Source organism: Hippocampus bargibanti, linkage group LG06 (genome assembly GCF_051943395.1).
Source record: "Hippocampus bargibanti isolate YZ-2025 linkage group LG06, ASM5194339v1, whole genome shotgun sequence".
Taxonomy (NCBI): domain Eukaryota; kingdom Metazoa; phylum Chordata; class Actinopteri; order Syngnathiformes; family Syngnathidae; genus Hippocampus; species Hippocampus bargibanti.
Genome location: NC_142739.1, coordinates 24,644,073 through 24,663,840, shown reverse-complemented (window position 1 = coordinate 24,663,840; position 19,768 = coordinate 24,644,073). Strand labels below are relative to the sequence as shown.

The window sequence follows — 19,768 nt, the reverse complement described above, 5'->3', positions numbered from 1 at the left end:
ACGATATCTATCTATCTATCTATCTATCTATCTATCTATCTATCTATCTATCTATCTATCTATCTATCTATCTATCTATCTATCTATCTATCTATCTATCTATCTATCTATCTATCTATCTATCTATCTATCTATCTATCTATCTATCTATCTACCTAAGCATCTGATCATAAATAACTACATTTCCCATAATGCAGCAAGGCTAAACTCGCAAGAGTTTGAGAAATAAACATTGCGCCTGCGCAGTAACGGCGGAGCGTCTGCTCGGATCTCGGCGGCGGAGGAGAACGTCAAACACACCGAACAAAAACATACACAATGGCGACGGCGGCGACCACGGCTAGCGGGCCGACCACCGGCCCCGTCGGTGGCGGCGGCACTGCTGTAGGGCGCAAGAAAGATGGTGGCCCATCCGCCAAATTCTGGGAGTGTTCCGATACCATATCTCACCTGGAGACGGTTCGTCTGTGGATCGGCAAACACTACAAAAAGGTAAGCTAGTTTAGCTTAGCATTAGCATTTCACCCCATTGATTCCAATGAAGGCCCGGGGCGCGCTGACAATGGAGGAACGACGCGAGTTTATTCAAAAACCATCAACTTTGTGCGTTAAAGAGTTTTTATTGTGGCGTTTGTTTGAGATAGTCAACACCAGTGCGCATTGTATTGCTGCTTATCCCGGCCAACGTCAAGAGTATCTTTTAATTAGGCACTTTTATGTAACAATTGTCGTACAGCGTAAAGCTAACCCGCTAGCACGCTCTGTTTAATGTTAATCATCTCGCATCATTTACACCATAGAAATTGAAGGCTAAAGTGTCAAACTCTCATTCATTGTCAAATAACCATGAATTTCCAAAGCAACAGTTAATCCATTTTATTCAAAAAGCCGCCATTCACGCCTGACATTGTTTTGAATTATTTTTGAATGTCGAGTTGAAATGAAAATTTGTCACCAAAGGCGAAATAGCGCGTCGCACTGGCTGCCACTCGTGCTTTAGTTTTTGGGACAACTGCACAGGGGGATGATAACAAAAGTGAGGGACTTTTCCTGAATATAAAATGTGTTTTCGTGTGTATGTTGTTAGTACGTCCAAAATGACTCGCCTTCCAGCAAGTCTCTGGCTGGCCTGGTGGTGCAACTGCTTCAGTTTCAAGAGGACTCCTTTGGACGCAAAGTCAACAATCCCGCTCTCACCAAGCTACCGGTACCACCTCTTACTTCCATCTTGACTGTCCCTGATGGTTACTCCTGGTCTACTCAATGTTCATTTTCTTCCTCACAAGGCCAAGTGCTTCCTGGACATGAAGGCGGGAGGTGCTCTCTGCCACATCCTGGGCTCCGTGTACAAGTTCAAGAGTGAGCAAGGATGGTGAGTGCATGGTCTTACATTTTCACTCGGCATCCCAATAAGGTGCGCATTCACCATTCACATATGCCCTCTACTACTATCGGCAGGCGGCGCTTTGACCTTCAGAACCCTTCCCGTATGGACAGGAATGTGGAGATGTTCTTGAATGTCGAGAAAAACCTGGTTCAAGTATGTCCTTTTGATACAGCTGGATGATTATTGGTTATATGTATGAATTGCAATTATCAGAATTATTCCTCTTAATTTAAGAGTCAAAGTTATTCCTAAACATTGTTTGCCCCAAGTTTTCATTGTAACAAAACAAAATACAGACACTCCCCAATTTACGAACGAGATACGTTTGTAAGGTGAATTCGTTCGTAAGTTGATTCAGTACTATATTTTGTATGAAATGTATGTTTAATGCTTATATAAGTATGTATGTTTAATGTGTGTATTAGTTTGTACTGAAAAATAAACATTTAATAAAATATATCCTCTATAAATATATGTACATGTACAAGTCCAAACAATACTACATATGTTATTACAAAAATGTTCTTATGTATCGTTGTTCGTAACCCGAATGATGAAAAGTCGGGGTGTCTATAAAGCCATTGTCTTTTTTTAATTGCATTCTCATTCCAGAACAACTGCCTGACCCGTCCTACTGTCTACTTATCTCCTGATATGGAAGCCAAGCAAGCCAGTAAGCTCAAAGATGCCATCAAGAGGCACCAGGTGAGCATCCTATTTGCTGGATTCGATTTACCTTTATTAGTCTCACAGTGCAGGAATTTATATTGCACAGCAGCTTATGAAAAGAAGAGGAGAGGAAGAAGTAGAAAAACAAACTATGGGCACATTGCATCCACAATGTCACTTTTTTCCCCTTATATAACTTTTCTCCTCTTTTTCTTGTTAGGGTTCCATCACAGAGGATAAGTCTAAAGCTACACATCTCATTTTCCCCTCTCCGTCGCAGCAAGATGAAGGTTCGCTGGCCTCTATTTATCTTTGTTATTGTTTTATCAAAATCTTTTATTTTGAAACTGTGCATTCCAGAAGAATGGTTGCGTCCCGTCATGAGGAAAGATAAGCAGGTTCTGGTCCATTGGGGATTCTATCCAGACAGGTGAACATGAACGACAACTTGTAGAATCTCACAAATAAATTGTGACTCTAAAAATCCCTTCTGGTCAGCTACGACACTTGGATGGCAGCGGGCGAAGTGGACGGCGACGTGGAGGAGCCGCCGAGTGCCGACCGACCGTGGAAGGTGAGCGACAAAATGTTTTGAAGAAAGTACAATGTACTCCTGATACAAAAAAAATCTAACCGGCAAAAAAAACAACTTTGTTGCAATTTAAAAAGCATTTCTTTTCAACATCTTTGGCCCATCCGTTTTGAACATAAGCAATTAGTTGTTGACTTATAATAATAATAATAATAATAATACAGTAAAGTCTCGTTATATCGATATTCAAGGGAGTCCGAAAAAATATCGATATAACCGGGACTATCGATATATCCGACCCTGTTTGCATGTAATTTTCTCCGTGCGTGCATAGAAATAGTATCGATATAACCGGGACTATCGATATATCCGATATCGATATAACGAGACTTTACTGTAATAACAATCTTCTTTTCCTTTGGGCTTTTCCCTTCAAGGGGTCGCCACAGCAAATCAGTGTCCTCCATCTTTAGAGGTTTGATCCGCGTGTTTGTTTTGGCCAAGCTTTTACGTCGGATGTCCTTCCTGACACAACCCTCTGTATTTATCCGGGCTTGGGACCGGCACAAGAAGACATATGTCCCTTTGTGGCTACAGAACAAGCAACTCGCTCAGTAAAAGGCTCCCAAACACAAAATGGTCATCGGCACAGCAACATTCATGAAAGCAAAAACTATACTCATACTCACCATTTGATAAATATAATATACTCTGAAAATGATTAAAGGACAACCGACGTCACTTTTTTTGTTTCTTAACTGACATCAGAAAAACGTTTTATAGCATCTAAAATACCCAAAACACGCAGTATGATAGTTTTATTCAAATGCAAAACACCAATAAAAATGACGTAAAGTGTCCAAAATCTGCAAAAAATTGAGCTGCGAATTGGGCATTTTCAGAAAGTCCCGCCCCCAGTTCGGGACGTCACGCCAAGACGTCTTGCATTGCTGGATAGATTCGGAGAATATGCTTTCTTGTTACACAATAATAATAATACATTACATTTTAAGCGCCTTTCAAGTCTCTCAAGGACGCTTTACAGTCACAGACAAGCATAGGTACTATAATAAATAAAATACAATCACAAATAGAATGCAATAAATAAAATACAATTATAAATAGAAACAAGAGAGAGCTACATAGAAAATGCAATTTTAAATCTGAAGCGTTTATGATGAAACCATCACAAAACTGCTCGTGCGCCACTACAATGACAATGCAAATATGGCTTCCACCTCAGGTCCATGCCAGGTGGGTCCTAGACATGGACGCATTCAACGAATGGATGAATGAGGAAGACTACGAGGTGGACGACAACAAGAAGTCCGTCAGCTTCCGCCAAAAGATCTCCCTGAAAGAAGATGAGGTAAATGTTATGGAAATGTCACACTTTTGCTAATTATTCCTTGTATGGGACGTTTGTGAAATGTCGTCTTGCATGAAGCTGCCCTGTCTGTCTCTTTTGTCTGTCTGTCTGTCTGTTGTCATCCTTCCTTACACCTTTTCTCTTCTTCCAAAGCACCTCAGGGTTTCTGTTCATATTGATGGAAAGCTCATGCACTTGAAATTTAGATCTTTTTTTTTGGCTTCATGTATTTTTTTTATTCATTTCTCTCTTTCATATAATAATTATTATTTTGTTTATTAATTAATGTAATTGGTTTTATCCAAATGATAAAAATGTGAAATATGTAATTATTTCACCCTTTTTTGTCATCCAATTATCAACTCAATATATTTTATAGTAAGATTTATAGTATAGTAAAATTTAGTAATATTTATACTAATATAGTAATATAGATATATATTTCTAATATAGTAAACTTAAAGGACAACCGACATCACTTTTTTGTTTCCTAACTGACATCAGAAAAATGTTTTATAGCATCTAAAATACCCAAAACACGCAGTATGATATTTTTAGTCAAATGCAAAACACCAGTAAAAATGTCTTAAAGTGTCCCAAAACTACTTCAAATTGAACCCGCAAGTGGTCAGTTGCAGAAGGTCCCGCCCCCTAGTTCCTGGTGTAACCCCAAGACGTCTTGCCTTGCTCGAGAATCAAAACAATGGCTTCAGATTCGGAAAAGATGCTTTCTTGTTACTCATCCAGTTATGAATATGATTCAAATAGTTCTGAAAAGGAAAGCATACATGTTTGCAATCGATTAAATAATTTATTCCGGTCATTTTGATGCATCTGGAGAGAAATGTAGTGACAAACTCTATAGTACTCACAGTACCCAAAAAAAAGGCAGAAGAGGGCGACAAAGCTCCGTGGAAATTGTCTCCTGGGACGTTTTGTAAGCGAACATCATATACACTGTAGAAGTCTTGGTGCAACACACAACGATTCACCATCACGTTATTTGTGTTTTCCTTCTAATTTCGCCATCAACACGAACTTTTCAGACCAAACCAAGTACCGCAAAATGCATTGAGGTGATGCAAGGTATGTCCTTTCTCTGTGAAGGGCGTTCCTTCAGTGACGATTGGTGAGGACTCGTCACTAACTCAAAAACAACACTTTCGGAATATTCAGCGCGAGTCTTAAAACGTAAAATATAGCTAGATGCGGTGGAATCTTTGTAAAATACACTCGGTAGAAGTCATTTGAAGCCATTTTACAAATTATGGACACAACTTGTCCGGAGACGTCGGTTGTCCTTTAATAGTATAGTATAGATAATATATACATTATTTTTTAAATATTTTTTTTACTTCATGACGGCGCCGCGAGAGTGGCTGCCTTTCCAGCAGCTCCTGTATTTTGTTTTTCTACTCCTTTCATTCCTTTCATCTTCCTTTCATCACCTTGCGGCTGTTAACTGTCAATTTCTCCACTGCGAGACTAATAAAGGTCAATCCAATCCAAAATACAATCTTTAAAAACACTTTAGCCAGTTTGTATTTATTTCATTAATAAATCACAATTATATGAACTGTAAAAGTTGTGAGAGTATCCAAGAACCCCGCTCGTGAGTCCACGCCACTGCATCCCCCATCCCGCTGTCCTCCTCCCCACCTGTTGTGCCTCCCCATGTGTGCGAACGTTCCATCCTCTCATTCTGCCACTCTTTTATCTCATCCTCCATCCCCCCACCCGCGCTGCACTGCCGTTTGTCTGATCAGTCGTCTTCCCGTACGCCCGATCGCAAGGAGCGCAAGGCCAATTCGGCCAGCAAGAAGAGGAGGCGTTCGCCCTCGCCCCCCAGTACCCCTGCTGAGTCCCGGAAAAAAGGTGGAAAGAAGTAAGTCAGGGACACGCTGCAATGTATCCACCAGGCCACCCATAGATAATCAAACAATCCAGAGAAATAAATATTTAATTTCTGTGACTGCTGCCGTCAGCAAGTCATCTTAAGATATTGACATCTCCTTCCTATTTTAGAAGCCAGGGACATTACTGGAAGCGTCGAGGACACCGCGGCGAAGAGGATGACACGGAAGATGACGTCACCAAGGACCTGGATGACTCGTCTACTGGTGCGAGCATCGAGGAGGGAAGCGTTTCTAAGAATGGCACGTTCCAAAAAATGGGGGTGGTTGTGTCTGTGTGTATGTGTTTTTTTTATTGTGTCTCCTGATTGCATTTTTGACATATCGTGCTGTCTTGTGTCCCACGCAGCCCATTCAAAGAAAGATGCAGATAGCACGCCTCTTAAAGGGGACAACGGAGCTGACATTGGTATGTGACAGCAAGGTCATCACATCCTAAAATATTAACTCATTCACTGCCAGACGATGTGCAAATGTATCCACTCCGTTGCCAGGGTTTTTATAATAATCATAATACATTTCATTTATAAGCGCCTTTTAAAACTCTCAAGGACACTTTACAGTCACATGATATTTTTTCTGCTGGTGAGCAGCGGCAGCCACACGCGCCAGCGTTCACTCACTTTGGTTTCTTGCAATCTTGTGGTGAGAAGTTATAAAGTGTTCATAATTGTACTTAGATGTTTTTTTCTGAATCTGTAGCTCTCGGAGTTTAGAATATAGATTCCAATTATATTTGTCTTAAAATTTCAACCAAAAAAATTGAGCTTTTTAATTTTTGACTCCAAAATTCTTTCATGGTAAAAAGAAAGCTGTCATTTTCACTCAAATTCGAGGACTCACAGAATATTGAGTTTTAGGACTACATAAACATTCAATGCAGCGTAAGAATCCTTAGATTATCTTCTTTCATCAGACAAAAAAAAAATCGTTAATTTCTAAGTAAGGTGGCTCTGGAGTTATCTAAGCTTGAAATGGGGGCTGCTGTACAAAAGGTAAATGCTGCCCCCTGGTGGGAGGGAAAACATTGCCAGAAAAAGAAAACCCGAACAAATTCGGGAATGCCGCTCGACGTCATGCTTTTCAATGAATGAGTTAAAAAAAGTAATCTAACATTGGTTGTGTTGCTTTCTCTCCAAAGATGACATGGAGGATGACTCTGTGCTGTCCGGCGGGAAGGTAACTATTTATTTATGGAAAAGCTATTAAAATATTATAATTCTTATGATATAAATGGCCACTTTGCGTTCAGGATGACGACGACCAGAACAAAGCGGAGATGAGCCGCCTGATGGACGCCGGTGAGGACAACGTGACGGAGCAGACGCACCACATCATCATCCCCAGCTACAGTGCCTGGTTCGACTACAACTGGTGAGTCTGAAGGTCTCGCGAACTGTTCCTCAAGCGTCAAGCGGTTCTCTCTTCTTCTTTCAGCATCCACGAGATCGAGAGGCGAGCCCTGCCAGAGTTCTTTAATGGGAAGAACAAGTCCAAAACTCCAGAAATGTGAGTCATTAAACATGTGGCAAAATTCGGACAATATAAAAAAAGACGCCTTTGAAAAAAAAATATTTATTTAACTCATTCACTGCCAAACGATGTGCAAAAATGTGTCCACTCCAGTGCCAGTTTTTGTGATTTTCATTCAAATTGCATAACCCACAAAATATTGAGTTTTAGGACTACAGAAACATTCAATTCAGAGTAATAAACCTTAGAATCTTTTCTTTCATCAGAAAAAAAGTTAATTCCTAAGTTATATGGGTCTGGAGTTATCTGAGCTATAAATGGGGGCGGCTTACAAAATACAATACATACATATTGTTTTATGTAGCGCTTTAACAACAGCTGAAGCGATAACATGGACAAATGCTACCCCCACGTGGAAGGGCAAAATATTGCCAAAGGTCTGACCAGCGCTTTATCGGCACCCCTCGCAAGAAAAGCCAAAACCCGAACAAATTCTGGAATGGCAATGGTTTTAAAAAAGTACATCAATTGTACTGTTAAAGACAACTGAATGCTACTTAAAATATATGCTTTACTACAGTCAGCAATTTGATAATGGATGGACAGATAAAATACATTTTTTAGTTTAAATTTTATGTTAATCTAAAAGTCATATGTACACTTGCAACATTTAATTTAGCGACTCTTTCACTTAACCACCAGAGTGACCCCTACTTATCAACCTTTTCAGAAAGTTGTGGATCAGCTGTTATCAAGTATACATTTTTTTTAATGGCTGACATTTTTCTCACTTATTACACAAGGAACGACATTACAAAGGCAGCGTCTGCTTTTTTTTTTTTTTAAACAGATACCTGGCTTACCGCAACTTCATGATCGACACTTACCGCCTCAACCCCCAAGAATACCTCACCTCCACCTCCTGCCGCAGGAACCTGACAGGTGACGTGTGTGCCATCATGAGGTGAGTCTGAGCATTGTGAACCAAAAGTACATCAGTTATGATGTTTCCAGAACATTTTTTAAGGAAAAAAAGAGCCTATATCAGGACTTTTACAATCACTGGGTCTTGTTTAATTGACATTTCTTCTATGATATTAAAACTTCTATTCTCATCATATACCGTATTTTACGGTGTGTTAGGCCCACGCATCAGCCTTGATTTTCTTCAAAAGATGACCTTGTGCCTTATACGCAGGTGCACCATATAAGTGAAGTACAGTAAAGTCTCGTTATATCGATATTCAAGGGAGTCCGAAAAAATATCGATATAACCGGGACTATCGATATATCCGACCCTGTTTGCATGTAATTTTCTCCGTGCGTGCATAGAAATAGTATCGATATAACCGGGACTATCGATATATCCGATATCGATATAACGAGACTTTACTGTAATATCGAGCCGTATACACAGGAAGTAATATCAAGCCGTAACAGGTCTCTGAACTACTGTCAGCAGCCATGATTCAATTTTCCCATAGAAGTACAGTGATACCTCGGTTTACGAATCCCTTGGCTTATGAACTTTTCGGTTTACGAACGTTATATGTCTGAAAATTTTACCTTGGCATGCAAACTTTTTTTCGGGATACACACGGAGCTGCCACAATGAGTGATCTGTCGTTCGCGAACGAGCCCCTTGTCCTAAAAACAAAATGGCAGCCTCCTGTTTTTGTCCTCCATTCCCCACCGCCGTCTTCAGATAAAGCCACATGATTGCTCAAGAATGCAGCAGTGAGGGTGTGGGGGTTACAGAGAGAGAGACAGAAAGAGAGTGAGGCCGTTAAACCTTAAAGAGACAGACACACGACAGAGAGAGAATGAGCAAATAGATACAAAACAGTGAAGTTTGGACTCGTTTCAACTTTGATAGTTCAAAGGCAGAGTTTAGACTGCAAGGTTAAAATATCCCATCAATCAGGCTCCACAAATAACCCGCACAAGCCATCTGTACACCTGATGCAAAAAGCTATCAACCCAGCGAAACAGAACACAATTGATGAGGAACTAGTTAAAATTATCACAGAGAAAGCACTTCATTCCTCAAGATGGTGAAAGAAGAAGGCTACGTTCCTCATCAAGTGTTAAATGCTGATGAAACCGGCCACTCCATTCCATCCATCCATCAACGACCATCACAAAGGTCAATAAAACGACTTTATTATATAGTACTGTTTATTCTTTAATTATAATACCATAGCACATTTATCATACATAAAATAAGGTATATTTTGTATAGTTTTAAGGCTTAGAAAATTTGAAAGTAGAAAATTATGTTTTATGGGGACCTAGGAACGGATTATTCTCATTTTAATAGTTTCCTATGGGAAATTAATTTTGGGGATACACACTTTTCGCCTTACACTGTCTGGGAACCAATTAAGTTTGTAAGCCAAAGTATCACTGTAATGTGTAACCCCAGCCTCTACTTTTGCGCCTTATAATGCGATGTGCCTTATAATAGGAAAACTTTTATATATTTCAATATTATATTTGGGAAATTTTTGTCATTCATTGAAGGTGCGCCTTATACTCCGGTGCGCCTTATAGATGGAAAAGGTTTGAAAATCCATTCATTGGGCCTTATACTCCGCAAAATACGGTAATTTGCATCCCTAATATTTGTAAGTCAATATTGACGTGTCATATCTTATGCAGGGCTCATGCTTTCCTGGAGCAGTGGGGCTTGGTGAACTACCAGGTGGACTCAGACAGTCGACCTTTGCCCATGGGACCCCCACCCACCCCCCACTTCACCGTCCTGGCCGACACACCCTCTGGCCTCATGCCCCTTAACCACAGACCTCCGCCGCCGGTATGCATGTCGCGGTGCGGGAAACAGGTGGAGGCGGCAGAGAGGCAACGGCGTCACTTTCCGCGGACGTATGCTCGAATGTTACAGATTCCACTACCACAGCAGATGGTGAACTTCGCGGACAAGATGAAAGACAAAGCCATTGACCTCCAGAATTTTGGACTCCGCACCGATCAATACAAGAAGAACTCAAAGGTCTGAAACTCTACTTTATACACATCAATTCCAAAAAGGCCACATGAGCCACTAAGTGTTTTTAAAGTCTGTGACAAACTGGTCCATAGATCTGAAATTGACCATGTTTTCCATTTATAAGGTGCGCCACATTTTGCATTTTTCACGAGCTCAAAAATATTCTAGGGTTTATTACAATACAATAATAAATCTTATTTTCCGACATTACCAATCAAACTTATGTCCCTTAGTAGTTTTCATTGAATATTTTGGCCTTAAAATGTTCAGAAAAAAATTATTTTATGACACAAAATAAGCAAAAAAAAACCCACAAAATTTTGCCTTTCTAATCATTGTGGCAAAAACGGAAAATGATGGCAAAACCGCGAAAAAAAATCCACCTTGCAAAGTAATTTTAACTCATTCGCTGCCATTCCCGAATTTATTCGGGAATTAAAAAGTGTGACGTGGAGCGCCATTCCCGAATTGTTTTTTTTTATGCTCGGGGGGGGTGCCGATAAAGCACTGGTCATACATCTGCCAATGTTTTTTCCCTTCCACGAGGGGGCAGAATTTGCCTTTTGTCCATGTTAGCACTTTGTTACAGCTTCAGCTGTTGTTAAAACGCTATATAAATCAATATGTATTGTATTTTGTACAGCTGCCCCCATTTCAAGCTCAGCTAACTCCAGACCCATATAACTTAGGAATTAACTTTTTCGTCCCGATGAATAAAGAGAGTCTAAGGTTTCTTACGCTGCATTGAATGTTTATGTAGTCCTAAAAGTCAATATTCTGTGGGGTCCGCGATTTGCGTGAAAATGACAAAAAACGTGGCACTGGAGTGGGCACATTTTTGCACATCGTCTAGCAGTGAATGAGTTAAGAGATTACTTCTTCTACGTCGGGAAATGGAGTCGTTGGCTGCTGACAGTAGTTCCGAGACCTCTTGCTTTATTAATTCACATATAAGGATTATAAGGTGCGAGGTCATCTCTTGAAGAAAATAAAGGCTTTTGGGCGTGCCTTATTTTGAGGAAAATACGGCACAACATTTAAAAGCTTATACTGAGTTATTATTATTAAGATGTTTTCAAATAAAAGTAATAAAATTGAGTTGTTTCTTCTGTTTTTTTCTGCTTTCAGGGTAAATCGGTGGTGTCCTCTCGGGAATGGACAGAGCAGGAAACTTTGCTCCTTCTAGAGGTCAGTTCCTCACCATTTACATGTTTAAACCTTTCTTTACAAGCGTCCATAAGCACAGATCTTTCTTAATTTATTTACTTATTTTTTTAATGCTCCTGGTAGGCTTTGGAGATGTACAAAGATGATTGGAACAAAGTGTCGGAGCATGTGGGTTCCCGCACACAAGATGAGTGCATCCTGCATTTTCTCCGCCTACCCATCGAGGACCCGTACTTGGAGAGTTCAGAGTCGTCGCTTGGCCCCTTGGCCTATCAGCCCATCCCCTTCAGCCAATCCGGAAACCCCGTCATGAGCACCGTCGCCTTCCTGGCCTCCGTGGTGGACCCGAGAGTGGCGTCCGCCGCCGCCAGAGCCGCGCTCGGTAACTGTACACCTGCAAGAAATGACATATCTCATATATGGCAGCGTATTGATTCGGAAGCGTCCTGTGTGGTTTGCGCAGAGGAGTTTTCCCGCGTTCGCGAGGAAGTTCCTGCCGAGCTGGTGGAGGCTCATGTGAAGAAGGTGCAAGAGGCGGCCAGGAACACGGGCAAGGTGGATCCCGCCTTTGGATTGGAAAGCAGTGGCATTGCTGGCACCGCACCCGAGGAGCCAGAGAAAATGGGTGGGTTGTACTTTTGGAATTTTGGATCACGATTACGTTGACCCAAATGTTCTTGGTGGAATCGTTAAAAAAATTATTTTGCGCTCAAGGCTGTTTGGATTGAATTGGATTTGGTTGGATTATCCTTTATTAGTCTCGCAGTGGAGAAATGTAAATTTCAAAGCAGCAAAGTGATGAAAATAACAGGAAGGGAAAGGAAGAAGTAAAAAAACAAAATACAGGAGCTGCTGTAAAGGCAGCCACTCTCGCGGCACCATCTTGAAGTCAAAACAACAAAGTCAAAACTAAACAAATGTAACAGTACAAAAGACACAGACAGTCATTCAATCTTAAGCACTTTCTGCACCATCTTTGTTGTATGAAGCAGTTCTAGATGAAAGAGGAGAGGATCAAAGCATTCTTTTCACTAGTGGATCCGGGATATCATAGTAAAATGTGCACGTCTGCTTCAAGTTAAATGTTGAAAGCAAACACAAATCTGTAGCATCCAAATTTATCCCGTGACTGTAAAGTGACCTTGAGAGTTTTGAAAGGCGCTTAAAAATGAAATGCATTATTATTATTATTATTATTATTATTATTATTATTATTATTATTATTGACAAAAAGAGACAGTCTCACATCTGTCCCACGTAAATTCTTATTCTTATTATTATTCTTATTCTTATTTCCAATTTTGGACTTCCTATTTTCTCATATGCAGCCACAGGGCGGCAGACTCTAGCGTCGTATTTGTTTGTCAAGAAGTGGTTGTGTGTTCGCTTTCGCGTGCGTGTTCATATTTGCTTCGTTCACCAGTGGATTAAAACCACAGAGCAGATGGGGTAAGAGAACACTCGGGAGTGGTGATGCTGCTGCTGGAAAGTGGGTCATTGCGCATCATGTCCCCACCACCTTCACCACCGCCATCATCTTCATCATCATATGTTATTTTTGATTAAATTTCACTTCAGATGTTTTTTACTCCGCCGTAATCGTGTTGTTCCCGATTAAAGGGCACGTGGAATCCATGTACTTGGTCCATGTTCACGCCCACTTAACGTGTACGCGGGACACACTTTAAACAAAATATGCTGTTGGTTTAATTTTTTGGGGGGGGTTTCTGATAATACACAACTCGTGAAAATACAGACGCTTCCCTACTTACCAAAATTCAAGTTACAAACATTTTTGTAGTAACATATATAGTATTCTTTCCAGTTGTACATGTAGATATCTTTATAGAGCATATATTTTATTAAATGTTTATTTTTCAGTAAAAACCCATACAGGTTACATATACAAGCCTTAAACATACTTGTATAAACCTTAAACATACTTATAGAAGCCTTAAACATACATTTCATACAAAATACAGCACTGAAGCAACTTACGAACAAATTCCTTACAAACATCTTGTTCATAAGTTGGGGAACGCCGGTATTCAGTTTTTCGGAAAAAAAAATATCCTGCTTTTTCCCAGACAATGTAAAATTTTATTACAACTGCTTTATATACAATACAATTGTATTGTATTGTTGTTTATTTATTCATGTGAAAAAAAAAATATATTATTACCTTACTTTTTTTTCCTTTCAGAGGCCACAGATGGTGACAAGACTGAGACTGACACAGACTCCCAGCAAGGGGATAAGGTGACGACATGCCCGAGCCGATTTATTGACATGTCTCTTGATGTAACGGGGGTAAAAAAAACATGGCAGACCAGTAAAGCGAGTCAATATGAAAACCACACTCACACTTTAATGATTTGCCTCAAAATAGAACTGCATCACGTCATCACACTGTTTACCTTGTTTGACATCAGTGAAGTCACTTTAGCTTCTTCAAAAACGACACTGGCATTTTTTTAGGCTGTATAAAATGTTTGTCTGACTCCACCAGGCTGAGTCCAAAGATGAGACGGAAAAAAACAGCGAATCCACTGAGAGAAGCGACAAGATGGAGGTTTCTGAAAAGGTAAAGAAGGAATACGGGGAGGTATCCGAGAGAGAGGACGAAAGCGAAGATGGAAACGAAGCCAAATCCACCCCTGCTGGTAGTTCAGCTTTATTCTACATTAAACTTACTGCATTAGACCTGCCATGTGACCTGTCATCATCCCTCTTGCCAGACAAAGATGAAGACGAATCAATGGAGACATCCTCCTCTGAACAGGAGAAGGAAAAGGAGGATAAAGTCAGCGCAGAGGAAGGGGACGAGAAGAGGAAAAAGCCCGAACACGACATGGGCGAAGGAAACATCGCCACAGCGGCCGCCGCCGCCCTCGCCTCCGCCGCCACCAAGGCCAAGGTGACCTGTCAAATCCAAAATTTGTTCCTTTCAGTTGTTACATTTTTATTTATATATGGTGTGATTGTCAGCACCTGGCGGCCGTGGAGGAGAGGAAGATCAAGTCACTTGTGGCTCTGCTGGTGGAGACTCAGATGAAGAAGTTGGAGATCAAGCTGAGGCACTTTGAGGAGCTCGAAACTATCATGGACCGCGAAAAGGAGGCTGTGAGTAACTCATTTTGTACTCTTTTGTATTGTTGTATTCTTGACCTTTGAACTCACAACGTGGGGGATGCAGGGGGTTCCAACTAGCAGTTAGTTGTTGCATTCCTGCGTTGATGTTCTCCAGAGTTGATAGAGGATGAAATAGTTCTTTATAAGGACTTGTTTACGTTTGCTCTTGAGCTCCTGGATGAAATCCACTGTCACGGTTTTTCTTTTTTTTCATCACCCCACCACAGACGAAGATTTACTATACCTTGTTGATAACATGAAACAACCCGCCCCCCCCCCCCCCCCCCCCCCCCCCCCGCCCAAAAAAAAAAAAAAAAACTAGCTCACTATGCAAAGGTGCTTGTCTTTGACATGAGACCAAATGACATTTGTATTTTTTTTTGCCACAAAAATTCAATTGTAATCAAATTTTCCACACAAAAAAATGGACCCGACATTCAGATATAAAATGTATATAACACTTACATAAAATTCATATAACATGGATAAAATGGATACAAAATGTGTACAAAATCTGCATACAAATGTGTACAAAATGTATATAAAATTGATATAAAATGTATACACAATTATACAAAATGCATTTAAAATGTATACACAATTTATAGAAAAATTATTTATTTATACAAAAATTATGACATTATTAGTACACTGATTCGCTGTGGCGACCCCTGAAGGGAAATGCTAAAAGGAAAAGAAGATACAAAATGTATATCACATCAAATTTACAATACAATACATCCTAATTTATATAGCGCTTTCGCAACAGCTGCAGCTATAACAAAGCGCTTCACATAATAGTCAACACAAAGCAAAATAATAAACACAACAAGAACGTCAAAACATGGACAGTTGTGCAATCTTAAACGACGTTCCCCATGTACTATATGATATTTGAGTACAAGACAAAAATGTTATTACATGAAATAGTTCTAGATTAAAGAGGAGAGGATGAAAGTATCCTTTTCACCAGTGGACCAGAGACGTCATGGTGGAATGTGCATGTCCGCTACAAGCTAAGTTTTTAAAGCAAACACGAAGCTTTAGTATCCGTTGACATAAAGAGATAGCCTCACATCTCCTGTCGCACATAAATCCGCTTCAATTCCAAGCTGCGACAGTTCCACATGGGCGCCATCTTGGTGATCAGCTGTCAGTCAAAATATTTGCAAGTCAACAACATTTATACAATTCATTTTTTTGTATTTTAGTTGGAGCTCCAACGTCAGCAGCTGCTGACCGAGCGTCAAGCCTTCCACATGGAGCAACTCAAATACGCCGAGATGAAGGCCCGCCAGCAGATGGAGCAGCAGGCAGCGGCGGCAGCCGCCGCCCAGGCTCAGGGCCAAGGTCATCCCACCGGACCCGGCCCCCACCCGGGACCACCGGGCATGCATCCCGGCGGTCCGCCACCACACCACGGCGCCCCGCCGCCTCATCACGGAGGGCCCATGCCGGGTGCCGCCATGCACCCTGGTTACCCACCAATGGGACATCACCCAATGGCGCCCCATCACCCGGGTCAAACAGGTGAGACTGACCTTTAATGACCCCTGCGGACACCTTTGAGTGTCAAAATCGGAAAGCCTTGAATAGTCCCGAAATGGGGAAATTTGCAATCTACAACTGCAAAATTGCACATTTCCCATATGAAACTTTTCTTTTCCTTTATCGCACAGCTCCTATGGGGCCAGGACAGCCTCTTCCTGGACGAATGATGGCCGGACCCCCCGTCGCCGGACCCCCGCCCGGCGGGATGCCTCCCATGATGCCCCCGCGCCATCCAGGAGCTCCCAATGGCATGTGTGGGTAGTATACTCGTTCTTGTGACATCACATGTAAAGTCCCTTGTTTGTTTTGACATGTCCCCCAATCCAAAACGATGGACTTTCCTGATCATGTGACATGTTCTCATACAACTCATCCACTAGCATTTGTTCAACATTCAAACTTGCATCAACATATCACACGTCATGCAACACGTCCACTTTCCACAAATCATGTTGCCAATGCCACATGTCCACCGCCGTAATGACTACCTGTCCCTCTAATTGAAACATCACACCCATCACATCTCTCACGATTTGGTCTGGAGACTCCTTATTTTGACCACAATACTCACATCTCACGATTAGAGAGCACAATCGTCCGGTTTCCAAAAAAAATGTTTTTTTTTTTTTTTTTTTTTTTTTTTTTTTTTTTTTTTTTTTAGGCGCTCTCATTTTTCACCATTTTGTACCAATATACAGTGATACCTCGGTTTACGAACGTTAAATTTATGAAAATTTTACCTTGGCATCTAAACCATTTTTCGGGATACACACGGAGCTGCCACAATGAGTGATGTGTCGTTTGCGAACGAGCCCATTCTCCTAACAAGAAAAGCCGACTTGTTTTTGTCCTCTATTCCCCGCCCCCAGTCTTCGGTTAAAGCCACGTGATTGGTCAAGAACGCAGCAGTGAGGGGGGGGGGGCTTAAACATTAAAGAGACAGGCAGAGGACAGAGAGAGTGAGAGAAAATTGATACAAAACAGTGAAATTTGGGCTCGTTTCAACTATGTTCCTCATCAAGTGTTTAATGCTGATGAAACCGCCCCCCCCCCCCATTCCATCAAGCCATCAACGATCATCACAAAGGTAAATAAAACGACTTTATTATATAGTACGGTTTATTTCTTTAATTATAATACCATAGCACATTTATTATTCATAAAATAAGGTATATTTTGTGTAGCTTTAAGGCTTCGAAAGTAGAAAAGTATGGTTTATGGGGACCTGGGAACGGATTATTCTCATTTTAATGGTTTTCTCTGGGAAATTAATTTTTGGGATACACACTTTTCACCTGACACACTGTCTGAGAACCTGTTAAGTTCGTAAGCCAAGGTATCACTGTATAAATAAAAAATGAAAGCATTTTTGTGTTTTATTGACTTCTAATTCACACTTTATGTAACTCTCATATTATTTTAACACGCACCACAAAGTCGCGAGTACGAAAATCTCCCCATTTCTGAAACTTAACATGTTTTCATTTTCAACTTTAACTTATTTACATTTTTTACCCTCCCTTAGACCCAGGACCAGTGCCAGCACAGCCTGATGTTGTGCCCCAAATACCTGTTGGCCCTCCAGCACCCTCTGGCGGTCGAGCAGCAGACAACTAACATAATCCACACTCATTCGCAGCCTCTTTTAGCCTTTGCTACTTATCAATACCACCACTTGACAAACCTCTTGGAATACACACACACACACACACACACACACACACACACACACACACACACACACACACACACACACACACACACACACACACACACACGCTCAGGGCTCTGTTCAAAGGCGAAGGTACACACACACACACACACACACACACACACACACACACACATACATACATATGCAGACACACATATGCACTCACACATTATACACACTGTTTCTGCTGAGTTGGGCCTAATGGAGGCTGTAGACAAACACTGTACAAAGTTACCACCTCCAACCTAGCGAGTGTCTACCTCGCATTAAATTTACACTGAATGTGTGTGTTTGTGCACGCTTGTGTGTGTGTGTGCTTGCTCATGTATGTACGTATATGTGTGTAGCTGAGATGAATGTGACTGCGTCAGGCTTAACACTGAATGTTTGTGAATGTTTTGACCATTGTGAGCCTCTCCTACTTTTGCTGTTAAAGCAAAACAAATATGACACAATCAAAAAACACACACACACAAAACTTGAGATTCAGACTGGAGCTGAAACGTGCACAAGCGCACACATGTATATACATAGACACACACACACACCGGCTGCCTTTGTCGATGCGACCGTGACGTCTTGCGCTAACGCCTAAAGCCGCGTGCCCCTTTTCTCTTCCGCTTCCTAACGATGCCTACCTCGCTAGCTATGCCCCACCCACCCCCTCTCTGTCATTCACCCTCCTGTGCTTTGATTGGTCGACCGTGCTGGACAAACTGTTCGCTAGCCACTTAGCTAACACACTAATATGAACATTATTCTTGTTTTGAAAGGATGTAATAAGAGCATGAATGAGTTAAAGCGCGGTCCGCACGCTATAAGTGACTGAACAGCTAGCACTGTTAGCATCTCTGCTACCTCCTTTTTCTCCTTCTGGCTGGCTACCTCTTCTAGAACCTTCCTCTGGCTTCTCTTGTAGAACCTCTAGCCTCTTAGCCTCCTGCTACCTCTATTTCCTGTTTCTGGGTGTATTTTTTATTTTTTGGTTTGATAAGGCGTACTCATCTATCACAGCACGCTGTCGCAGACAAGCTAGCAATCCTGTTTTGTTTCACCACTGTCGCGTATTTGAATTTTAATGGATACTATTTGGTATTTTTAAAGGAGTTTTTGTGTAGATGAACTTGTGTTCTTTGTAGCATTTCCTTTGAGTTTTTTTGGTTTTGTTTTTGTATTCGGTCCGCTTTGCTATGTGGACCTCAACGCTGACCAATAAAGTGGTTTTTTTTTTCCTTGTTTTTCTTCTGCTTTTCCTTTTACCAAACACTCCTCTGTCCCTTTCACTCATTTTATTTTTTATCACAATGTTGAATGTTATATATCAATGTCACAAAAACAATAGTTGAAAAATAGCCACTTGTCATCCACATGCGTGACGTGATGACAAAATGGCGGACCGGTGGAAATAATCTCATGTGTTAGATAGCTAATCTTTTCCGCTGTTAGGAATGGGGTACTGTGGATTAATTCAATATTTTCTTGTGTGTGTGAGATCTACAAGAGGGGGTGGGGGGGGCAAGTATGACCTGGAGGGGTCCCATATGGCCTACGCTTGTTTTTTTTTTTTTTTTTAATTCCGTGTGTTTAATCTGGCCCGTCAAGCATTTTCGTGTTCATTTCGTGCGCTAGTATTGCTTTTTTTTCTAGAATTACTGGCAATACTGTACTAGCATACAGCATTTTTTCCACATAGGCTTTCCAGAAACTGTTTTAACTCAATCAATGCCAGCCAGTGCAAAAATGAGTCCACTCCAGTGCCAGGGTTTTTGTCATTGTCACTCGAATTCCATGACCCATAGAATATTGACTTTTAGGACTACATAAAGTCAAAAGTCAAAGTCAGCTTTATTG

General features: G+C 41.1%; 1 protein-coding gene across 4 annotated transcripts; it reads left to right on the top strand.

The window, feature by feature from the left end:
- Positions 1-259: 259 nt before the first annotated feature.
- Positions 260-19,148, top strand: LOC148896911 (SWI/SNF complex subunit SMARCC1-like). Of its 4 annotated transcripts, none has more exons than XM_088999806.1 (28): positions 260-492; positions 1,088-1,207; positions 1,287-1,372; positions 1,459-1,540; positions 2,000-2,092; positions 2,277-2,346; positions 2,417-2,486; positions 2,555-2,630; positions 3,832-3,957; positions 5,751-5,842; positions 5,983-6,113; positions 6,220-6,279; positions 7,012-7,049; positions 7,123-7,244; positions 7,308-7,379; positions 8,194-8,307; positions 10,005-10,161; positions 10,249-10,356; positions 11,482-11,541; positions 11,644-11,902; positions 11,984-12,145; positions 13,724-13,779; positions 14,030-14,183; positions 14,259-14,437; positions 14,509-14,643; positions 15,864-16,182; positions 16,332-16,457; positions 17,729-19,148. In XM_088999806.1, the coding sequence occupies exons 1-28, from the start codon at positions 319-321 to the stop codon at positions 17,818-17,820; spliced, it is 3,333 nt and encodes a 1,110-aa protein (XP_088855932.1). In that variant the 5' UTR covers positions 260-318; the 3' UTR covers positions 17,821-19,148. The 4 variants fall into 4 exon arrangements, with proteins under 4 accessions (XP_088855932.1, XP_088855933.1, XP_088855931.1 ...); XM_088999807.1 differs by having other exon boundaries at positions 5,724-5,842; positions 5,983-6,077; XM_088999805.1 differs by having other exon boundaries at positions 5,724-5,842.
- The last annotated feature ends 620 nt before the right edge of the window (positions 19,149-19,768 follow it).